The 11,501-nt window shown below is 35.4% G+C and overlaps 2 protein-coding genes across 2 annotated transcripts; both read right to left on the bottom strand.

The window, feature by feature from the left end:
- Positions 1-3,526: 3,526 nt before the first annotated feature.
- Positions 3,527-5,058, bottom strand: LOC114914872 (putative 3-hydroxyisobutyrate dehydrogenase-like 2, mitochondrial). Its single transcript, XM_020374820.3, has 2 exons — positions 4,918-5,058; positions 3,527-4,796 (listed from the first exon to the last, which is right to left on the bottom strand). The coding sequence occupies exon 2, from the start codon at positions 4,772-4,774 to the stop codon at positions 3,860-3,862; it is 915 nt and encodes a 304-aa protein (XP_020230409.1). The 5' UTR covers positions 4,775-4,796; positions 4,918-5,058; the 3' UTR covers positions 3,527-3,859.
- Positions 4,728-10,144, bottom strand: LOC109811076 (TMV resistance protein N). The gene is given in 6 exon segments (XM_083069286.1): positions 4,728-5,304; positions 5,713-6,394; positions 6,492-7,307; positions 7,309-7,677; positions 7,771-8,875; positions 9,534-10,144. Coding segments are annotated over 6 exon segments (3,870 nt in total). The 5' UTR covers positions 10,067-10,144; the 3' UTR covers positions 4,728-4,939.
- Positions 10,145-11,501: the final 1,357 nt, after the last annotated feature.

Raw genomic sequence — 11,501 nt, 5'->3', positions numbered from 1 at the left:
TTGGCCAATAAAAATAGGTGGGAATTTGGCAAAGATGGACTTGTGGAACCGACCAATGTTAGTTATCAACGTATTTTGAGATTTGAGATAAGCTACGTGTGGCTCTAATTTCGTTTCCTCTTTTATTTCCTCAACATTGAGGTATAATAATTCAGGCGGATTCCAACCATCATTTAGGTGCTTTATTGGTGTACATTTAATCTCGTATTTTCCCAAAAATACTTCATGGGACAATATTGATAAAAATTTAAATAAATAATTTAAATTTAACAATTTTTATTTAATATTTAAATTAATTTATTAAATTAAATGTATATTTTAATCCATATTCAAAATAACACTGACAGTCTCTCGTCCAGCTTTTGATCGAAAGTGGATTATAATTTTTATTTATTTCATCACATTTCATAATCATCTGTTAAAAATGCATATGAAAAAGAATGTTCAAGATTAGTTATTATTTTTTTTTTTTAAATCAATGTTATGGATTTGAAAATTAAGATTTTGGTAAAGATGATGATAGAGATGATGCTAGGGATGACAAATAAATTTATACTCATGAGTAATATCTGAACCTGTTCCGACTTTGACGATGAATATCTGATTTGACCGAATACGGGTAAAATCCGATATATTAAATCAGATACGGGTACGGGTATATACTTATCCACCTCGTACCTATCCCAGTCCTCATCCCCGGTTCAATACTCGTCCTGAACTTAATTGTGTTACAAATTTTTAATATTTAATTATGTGTGATTGTTTATTATGATGTGAAAATTTTGTAATATAATGGATAAATAAGCTAAAAATATTGTGTATTTTTTTGCAAAAAAAAATTGACGGGTACAGGTATACTCGATATCTGACGGGGACGGGAATGAGATAAAAATTATATACTCGATGAGTATGGATACGAGAATGAGGATGATTTTAAGCTGCCGAGGACATATATCATGAAACCTGTATTTAACTCGCTCCATTGCCATCCATAGATGATGGACATGGAGAGATTATGCATACACAGGGAGATAGGTGTCTGGTCTCCAAAGAGGAAGAAAAAAAGAGAAAAACGTTTGAGAGTAATAATGAAAATAAAGAGCCAAAAAAGGGTATAAAAGTCGCTATAATTTTTTTAAAAACTAAAGAAATGAAAATAAATGGGTTGAGATGGATTAGTCAAATGGATTGAACCAATCCATTTTGACAACTCTAATTTATTGTGTGGTTAACTACGATGTTTAAAAGAGTTGAATTAAATTAAATCATCTTTTAACTAATTTAAACTATAAAAATAGTCTATTTAAATTGACTTAAACTATAAAATAATTAAAAAGATAAACTAAATCATTTTATAATTAGTGTGTTATAGTTCTAAAAGTTTAAACTCCACTATAATTTAAATTGAACTAAACTTTTTTATTTAATTAAACTACATTATAATTTTTTTATTTTAAATTAACTTTTATTTTCAGTTTTATACTAATAAACTAAAATGTGTTTAACGTAGTTTAATTTGAAATAATTAAAAAAATTTAAGTGATAAATAAACCAAAATTGCTTAAAAAAAACTAAGACAAAATAGTTAAAGCTTAAATAAGTAATAATTGTAAAACTACAACTCAATGTTCCATCTACTTTAAATATACTTTGTAGTGAATTAAACTATTTTTTGTATTCTAAATCAATTTTTTTCTTGTTATTTGAACTTAATGAAACTAACTTTTGCAGTAGTTTAATTTTTAAAATAAAACTTAAGTTCAATTTAGTTTTTTACAAAAAAAAATAGTTAATTATTTTTTATAGTCTAATTCAATTTAGTTTTCTAGTAGTTTAATTTGAAATAATTTTTGAATAGTCTATCAACCAATAAAGAATCTGTTTTAACTTAATCTATTCTCTAGAATTTGAGTTATATATAGATATGTAATTATGTTAAATATTTAGAAGAAAAAACACGTGACTCTCTAAAAAAATATCATTTTTTCCTTTATATATTTTATTTTGTGTTTAATTTGAAAATGCATATTATATTTTGCAAATGAAAAACTTGAGTTATAATCATGATCATGTTTTGGAAGATAATGAATAATGCATAAATGATTTGAAGGGAATGACATTTTATTAAGAAATCGTTATTGTTTATGTAAGTAAAACTATAAGAAATTGGGAGGATCAAAATTATTTGAAAAACTTATTATGTTATCCTTGAATTTAGTTCAACAATTTAGTTTGGTTTAAGGAAGGACATGATTGATTTATTTTGGGTTAAGTTTTAGTTTGAAAAGTTTAAAGCTAACAAAATTTGACTGGTACATATTATTTATTAATAATATTTTGATTTTAATATTTTTAGATGCAATGTCATTTTAAAAATATCAGTTCGTTTTACCCAATAATAATTGTGCTTAGTTCAAATTGAAATCTAAAAAAAGAAAACCAAATTGGTCCAATTGTATGTTTTTTGGGACCTATTTCTCCATCGAACGCGATACATTTTATTCTCTGAGCATGTCCATGTTCTGAGTATAAAGTTTGGCTAGCAATCGCATCTTTACGCCATTCACAAATCAGAAACATAGAAAATATGTTTTTGAAGCTTATGCTCTCCGTTTTACACCCATAAATAGAGTTTTGTTTTCAATTAAATTAGCATTCTTGGTAACTAGAAAACCTAAACGAAGCCGCAAGCCCACAATAGCTGAAAATAAAAAAGAAACGGGTACATACTACAGAACTCACCTAACTGTTTTCCATTTTTCTTTGGCTTTCTTGTTCTTGATCTTTCTTTCAAGTACTCGGGTGAAATACTCCAGCTACGGTTTCTTGATTAGTCATCAATAGCAATTCATATTTCCTATGCAGGAATTGCAATGACCTTTTCTCCCCTGGGATTGGATTTGTTTAAGATGTCTCAGGCCTCTTTCACCAACCCGACAGAGGCTACCTTCTCAAATCTCCAAGAATCAACACACTGGTGTATCAAGAAGAGAGAAAGCCTTATAATCTTTCTTCTTGGCCTTCTTCTAACTTGCCTTCTGTGCTTCGATTGAATTATCCTCCTATTCTTGAATGCTATAATTCAACAATCCCAGCATCACCTGGCCAAATTCTTGCCATGAAAAACAGAAAAGTTTGCCAGAAAATAACCATTGGAGCCATCATGATTCCCGTTCTCATGTCTAGTAGTAGAAGCTCAATCAACACAGAATCACCTTTTCTTTTGGTACACAGGTCCCAAATAAAAAACCTCTAGATATAGGTAGCCAACTTACGAAAATAAATTAATTACACATGATTATGTAAAACATGCAAAAAGTAGTTAGATGTCATGTGCTCTAGAATCACCTAATAATTTCTCCACTTACACATACTGAATACAGAGTTTCAGTGAAATAATGAGAGAATGATCACACTTCATTCATCACATCAACCAGCTAACCACTATCAACAGTAGCTTAAAACACCCAAACCACTAACACACGCAGGAAAATTGAATAACTCTCAACACTGCCGCAGAGCTTAATTAGCAACGAATCACAAACCACTGCATCATGTTTCCCACTTAATTAGCAACATTCACCCTCAGTAACATGAAAACCTGAAGGAAGCCACAAGCCTGAAATCGAAACTCGAACAAAAAAGAAACTAGAAGCAAAGCATAGTTGTAGTGTAGACAAAACCAACTAAACTAGACACACTTACACGATTAAGAGTCCATTTGGATAGAAGTTGGAAGCAATTTTGTGGAAAACAAACTTATTATTTTTAACAGAGAAGCTCATAAAAAAGACCATAAAAATCATAATCTTAATCCTAATTTATTGCATCGCCCAGCAAATGCAGTTGGTTCATTCCTTCAGTCCATCCCATTGATCCTCTCAATAACAGAGATAATCCCTTGTGTGCCAAGCTTACCCTGCCCATTAGCCACCATGCTAGAAAACAACTGTTTCCAAAGAGAAGCCCCAGGCAAAACAACAACTTTCTCATCATCCATACCCATCCCCAAATCCTTAACCTGATACTCCGCAAAACCCCCAGGTCGAAAATCCTTCTCCATCATCCTCTCCGCAAACAACTCCAACGCCTTAGAACCCGCCGCACCCCTTCTAATACCCTCCACAAACCCCCTCACATCCAACCCCGCACGCTTCGCGAACACCAAACCCTCGCTAAGCCCAACAAGGTTCGCTCCAATCGTTATCTGGTTCGCGATCTTGCAGCTCTGCCCGCACCCCGCCGGGCCCACGTAGGTTGCTTTTCCCATCACGGAGAACACCGGGCCCAGCCATTCTACTATTGTTTTTTCGCCGCCGGCGAAGATCGCCAGTTTCCCGTCGCGCGCGCCGATGTCGCCGCCGGATACCGGTGCGTCGACGGACCAGGCGCCGCGGCCGCGTGCAGCGAGGGAGATTTGGCGGGCGAGGTCGGGGTGGGAGCTGGTGGTGTCGACCGCGACGGCGCTGGGGCGGAGGGAGGGGATAACGGGGGATGGGCCGTCGAGGAGGAGGGAGCGGACGTCGGAGGGGTGGCCCACCATGGTGAAGAGGACGTCCGAGAGTTGGGCCAGATGGGCCGGGGATTGGGCCTGGGAAGCGCCCTGGGCTTTTAGAGAGACCGCGTTGGGGTGGGATGGGTTGCGAGCGTAGAAGGTGAGGCTGTAACCGGCGGAGAGGAGGCGAGAGGCCATCGCGAAGCCCATTACGCCGATTCCGATCCACCCGATTCGGGTCTCGGACGGCGAGATCGGGTTGGGGTACGGTGTTCCCATGACACTGCCTTAGTGGGAAGCCCTAAGGTTATGAATTATAAATAAATCATCATGAAAAGGCGAGAACGAGGAAAAAGCACAGAAAGTTACATGATATGACATAAATGGAAGAATCAGATGCAAAGGAATCATTACGAATTTACCATGCTGTAACTTGCAGTGGAATTAGAGTTTTTGTCGTTTGGTGTTATGGATATTTACGTGATATTCCAATTCCATTGGATCCCAAGACACACTCGAGATGGACACAGGTTCAGGTTCAGGTTGGTGTTGGTGTGTGTGTGTCCTGCCTTGGACACTAACGATGCTATTCCTCTGCGACTTTGAATCCCAATACAGATTATCGTTCATGTAATCCAATGATGGAGGACAAAGCAATGAAAGACATTCTCTGCCCCGTCGTTGCAGTAAACCCAATGAAGCCATGCGCCGTTGTTGCAATAAACCCATAATAGCCAATCTTTTTCGCTTCTGCACAAATTGCAAAACTCCCATGTCCAACTGTAAATTTCCTGCTGCAATTTCATGCCCTGTTGGGGATAAATTTCAATATTTGTTTCAACTGAGGAAGTCAAAATACTTTACAAGTTTACTCATTACATCAACTGTTACAAATAACATTCTCATATATATAGAGGGGTGAGTTTATCCTAAAATACACTCGCATGGTAGCTTTTTAATATATTCCAACTAAAAAGTAAGTACATGTAAGGTAGCAAATATTTATAGAATTTGTTGATATATATCCACTTTCTTTTTAACAGTATATTAACAAGTTATGAATATAATTTTCTTAAAACACAACTATGGTATAACCTGTTACCTTACTTCAACTAAACAAACGAGTGCCTAACAAAATATGGTATTCTGCATATAAGTGTCCGTGCTTCATATAAAATTAGTAATGGTGCACAAATGCTGCTAAATGAATTTGATACCTTGGATACCGGCGATGCTACTTATTCGTGTTGAATTCGAATCCGAAATCACATTATTTTGGCATGCTTGAGGATGAAGTAATGAAAATGACTCCCTGCCCTGTCCCACATGTGGTTCCAATGAAACCAAAGTGGTTTGCTGCTGTATAAATTGTTTATGACAATCTCCTATGTCCAACAATTTATGCTTCTCTTCCAAGCTTGGAATTGGATGGTTATTATAAGGATCGGTGAATTCAATATCGCCCGTGCTGCTTTCTGGTTTGATTATGTGGAATCCAGTTCGCTTGACAATCATCATCTTCTCAGGGGTTGGTTCAAAACCAATACCAATGGAAACAACCACATGATTCCATTCATTTTTCGAAAGTACTTCATCCAGATTATCTCCGAAGCTCGTGTATTTTGTACCAATGATAAATACGTGATCAGTTAAAGATGGGAAGTCGAAACAAATTCTTTTTTCAGTCAAGAATTGTATCTCCACCCCATTTATGGTCATGATGGGTCTAAACAAAATAGAGTCCTTACCCATTGGTCCAATAACAAAACAAAGAGCCATGGTAGGGAACTTGTCACGGAACCAGAAAGATATTGAGGGTCCTATGCTTTGGTGCTCGAACCAATCTGGAATCCTTGATCCAGGAAAACAAAACATGGTGTTTCCAGCCTCATGCAGTTCCTGATAATCATAAATAATGCATAAATTTAACAACATTAAGTTATAGGTACATTATCAATTATCAAACCAGAAGATACATTTAAAATGTAAAAACAACCTGATTCAACAACATGGCAGTACACCAGAAACTCAAGGACTTGCAATTTGCCCCTGAGAAATGTTCTAAATTTGGTGGAATCCCTCTAATTTCTCGAAGACGCTCACAATTATCCAAATTAAGTAATGTTAAAGAGCGACATTCTTTGATGCATTCAGGAAGAAATGTGAAGTTATTGCTGGATAGCTCTAACTCTTTCACATTACCAAACAATGCTAAAGCCATGGGAAAATATTCATCTGATAGATTGCAGCCTGTGAGACAGAGACATTTTACATTTGAATATATTGAGCTCACTTTTTCTTTATCTTCTTTTGGCAATATCCACCCTTTGCATTCCAAAGCGAAAATCTCAGCCAGTTCTGGCAACATGACAATGCTACTTGGTAACTGAACATTTCCACAGCCAACCAGCACTAAATCTCGAAGTCCAGTAAGATTTCTAAATGAAAATGGGAATTCCTTTATAGGAGTGTACTTCAACTCAAGCTGTGTTATGTTTTCCATCCTTCCCAATATCTCTGGAAAACTTTCAAGACTTGAGCAAGATGAAAGTTCAAGTTGTTCAAGAGAGGTCAACTTGATGGGCGGAAAACTTGTAAGCTTGCTGCAACCAAAAGCACTCAAGATTCTAAGCTTATCAAGAAATCCAACCGAATCATGAATTGAAACTAAATTCTCACAACATTCAAATGACAATTTTACTAAATTCCGGAGACCGGATATGTCAGGTATTTGTGTTAAACATTCGGTCTCGTCAAAATTTAAAACTATCAGATTCAAGAACTTCTGCAAAAGAAAAATGGGAAAACAAAGAAATTATAACCAAATGAATAACCTTTAAGTGAACTATTAGTATAAATGATCTTGGAAATAAACTCATTACACTTGCCTTCGATAAGCTAACTAACTCAAGTGATGTAAAGCAACTCTTGGGTAATTTGCATATGGCAAGTTTGTTTGGATAAAAATCAGTTGGCAAATCCTGTAATGGATATGCCCACCATTCCAATACTCTTAAACTGTTTGGAAGATGTTTGGGGCCTTTTGAAAAATGACAGTTTCTAATAATTAATGTTTTGAGGTTTTCCATCTTCTTGAAGGCCTCTCCATTCCATTCTATGAACATTTCATCTCCTTCAAATAAAGGGAAATCCAGGCATATGATTTCAACCACACTAGTCCCCTGTCAACACAAATAAACCATAAAAACAACAGTTATGATTGTGAGCATATAATAGTCGAAGAGATAAATCAAGGTTAAAAATGAAAGACTTACTATATTTTCTGCTAAAACTTGAATTATATCTTCATGGAACCACAACCTCTTGCGTTTCCCAAGCTCTTTCGGTGATTCTTTTCGATCAATTTCTTTACCCATAACCTCTATCAATTCATGAAGTGTCACACAGCCATTCTTAATTTTTATGAGGGATTTATCAACCAACACTCCAATGCCATATTTCATGCAAACACCATAATGAGCACAAAGTATTTCTTCAACCTCTGCCACTTCAGGTCCTTTCAAACAACAAGCAATGTCAAGAAAAATTTTCTTCTGATCTTCCTCTAAAGCATTGTAGCTTACTTTGAGTATATCTTGGATACTCTTGTGAGGAATTTTTTTATACTGATCTAATGCAGATTCCCATTCTTTTACGCTTTTCCCAAACAAGAGGGAACCTACTACTTCCAAAGCCAGTGGAAGGCCAGAAGCATAAGCTACTGCTTGGTTAGAAATGTCCTTGTATCTTGGATCAACTTTGTCATCTTTAAAAGCGTTCCAACTAAGCAATTCAAGTGCTTCTTCCTCATCTAGACCGCGCACCTCATATATTCTATCAACCCCATAACTTGCTAACAAATGTTTGTCCCGAGTAGTTATGATGACTCTACTGCCAGAACCAAACCAATTAGGCCCTCCAACAGTTGCTCGCAATTGTTCTAGCTTGTCGACATCATCAAGAATTATAAAAACCTTCTTTCGCTGGAGCCTATGCTTTATTATTGAAATTCCTCTACTAACACTTCCTATCTTAATATCCTTGTCTCCAACTACTTCAGACAGAAGCATCTCTTGGAGATGTACTAATCCGTGTTTAATTGTGTTTTCTCTCACATTGTCAAGAAAACATAAACCTTCAAATTGGTCCGCAATTGAATTATAAATTGCTCGAGCAAGTGTTGTTTTGCCCATTCCCCCTATTCCATAAATCCCTACAGCATGGACTCCAATATCAGATCCAAATTCCAAAAGCGACTTCACTTTTTGCACTCGAGAATCCAGTCCAACGGGGTAATCCGCCACATGTAATGGCGTGCGGTTAATCTTGTCAGAGACCTCTTTAACTATCTTCCCAATAAACTCATGTTCATATTCATTCCTGCCCAATAGAAAAGTTCTGTCAAGTCACACTAAAAACATAGTATGCATGTACTGTTAATTCAGGCTTAATCCATCCTGTAATCCTATACTTATGTTGTTAGCAACATGTCTTTGATCTTAACGATTTAGAGACATGTGTGAGTGAACTCCCCGTGCACAACATGTGTCAACCTTTTGTTTTAGTTTTCATAATTAAAAATTTTGTTTACTTTCCTACACGTTTTAATTCTTGTATCTTTATTTTGTTATACACAACTAAAAAAAAACTAATAACAAATACTTCTTTCAGTCTATACCACATGTATCATCTACCGAAAACAATTATGTTCAAATTGGATAAAATCATTTAAGAGACAACAAAGTTCTTCCTTAGAATATTTAACATAACTGCATATTCAAACTCAAATTCGGGACTATTAGTTAAACTGAAACAACTTCACACTAATTGATTCACATGTCGGTGGTAATAAGAATAGACAATATAAAACCTAAAAATTTTAGTTATAGGGATTAGAGATTAAAAAAAAAGTTTACACATACATACCAAAAGATGAACTAAACCTAATTAGTAAATACATCAGTAGAATTAAGATTGCTAGACATAGAATGAACTAAAGATAGAAAATTCAAAGACAGAAAACGCAAAACAAGGGTACCCAAGTTTGTAATGGTTGCCGGACAAACTAGCTGCTTGGTTAAGAGCCATCTTCCATTTGTGCAACCTGTCCACGTTATCCTTCCGGTTCTCCTTGTCACGTGTGAACCTTTCCTGGTGCATGGCGAGTGCCTCCCCATAAGTCCCGGTCTGATGGCGCACGTGAGAAGGATCAACGTCATAAAAAATGGGCAGAATGAAGCGACCCTTGGCCTTAACAGAGTCAATGATTGTGACAAGTTCGTCCAAGCAGTGGGAGGAAGACGCATAGTTTTGGGAGAGGACAAGGATGGCCATCCTGGAGTGTTGAATAGCATTGATGAGCGATGGTTTGATTTCGTGCCCTCGTTGAAGGTCCTCTTCGTCGATGAAGGTGTGGATTCCTCTGTCACGAAGAGCTTTGTAGAGGTTGCCGGTGAAAGCGTAGCGTGTATCGGAGCCTCTGAAGCTGAGGAACACGTCGTAGGTGAAGGATGACATGAGAAGAATTATGAAACATGGAACGAAGAACCATATGATGGAAACTGAGAGCATAACACACAACACAACCAAAATGGTAAGAACTAAGGACCAACGAGGACACTGTCGCCAAGTCAACTCCGTGGACCAGACACTTCCGTCAACTACATTTGCCTTATCATATACAATAATTTATTTTTTTAAAAAATTTATAAACACAAAATTATAATAATTAAGAAAAACAAATATGATTTTCTAATTAACTCTTTATACAATAATAAAGAAGAACAAATATGATGAGAGAAAAACAAAAGAATATACAAAGAATGTGATTGAAAAAACGTTAATTTGTTGGTATATATCAAAGTTTAATTAAGCAGTCAAGTTGTTATGCAAAGCTTCTAAAAAAAAGTTGTTATGTAGATCAGTCCATAAGCTTATCACATATTAGTAAATGTTAGTAATAAATAATCTTCAATTATAAAACCAATTATAATTTTTCCCTTAAAAAATCAATTATAATTTAATCGATATGAAAAAAATATTACTAAGGACATTTGGTTGCAAACGAAATCATTTATAAACCTTAAAATAACAATGATATATTAAAAAGAAGAAAAAAACTATTAAAATGAAAACATATTTGATTCAAATACACAATGTTAAACACTTGTTTTTGTCGATGTTTCCTATAACAAAATCAAGATTTAAAAAAGCGATTTACACGATCAAAGTTTTAAAACTTGTCTAGTAGTAATAAGGGATTTGCACGATCAAGGTTTTAAAATCTGTTCGTGAAAGCGATCCACTCGACAAAGTATTTAAAACTTGTCCACATACATGATGATGACAAGAAGAATAGTGCCTCTGACTGCTATGACCCCTCAAAATTATAATTGAATAAGAGATATTTTGTGCACTTCTCATAAAGGATTCATGATTCAGATGGGGTGGTTGTAATCTAGAAAAAGAAGCTAAGTTGAAGCCAAAGTCTTTTAGTTGTGAAAAATGTAGATGGCAACAATATTGACTGCATAATCTTGGTGTCTCTTTGATAGTAGCGGAGCAAATAAGTTAAAATAAATTGCTTGTAATAGAAAAAAAAAAAAAAAAAAAAAAAAAAAAAAGGGTCATGCATGTATACTCTAAAGTGAGGACATATATAACTAACAATTTTCTACTATGTCAAGCAATTCATCTGATTCATTTGCTTCTTCTACCATCAAAGAGATACTATATATTTTTAGGTTACCCTCCAAGATTACTCAATCATCATCGTAGTTATCCACATCTTTCAGGCCAAAGTTGAGGACTTTGACTTCAACTTGGGCTTCTTGTCTTGGATTACAACAATCTTGTCTAAATCATTGGATCTTTTATAAGAAGTGTACAAAATATCTCTTATTTCTTCATCTTCATCGGAGATTATATCCATCAAAGCAGAATCTGGTTTGTAGGAATCAACAAGGTGTATTTTGTATTTTAGTGTGAAGTGTTTGTTCTAATACGA

This window comes from Cajanus cajan, chromosome 2 (genome assembly GCF_000230855.2).
Source record: "Cajanus cajan strain Asha chromosome 2, NIPB_CcT2T_4, whole genome shotgun sequence".
NCBI classification, from domain to species: Eukaryota; Viridiplantae; Streptophyta; class Magnoliopsida; order Fabales; family Fabaceae; genus Cajanus; species Cajanus cajan.
The sequence above is the reverse complement of the archived record's forward strand: the minus strand, read 5'-3'. Positions and strand labels throughout refer to the sequence as shown.

Excerpts from the sequence above, each read along its gene's own strand:
- LOC114914872 (XM_020374820.3), bottom strand. The coding sequence starts at position 4,774 with ATGGGAACACCGTACCCCAACCCGATCTCGCCGTCCGAGACCCGAATC.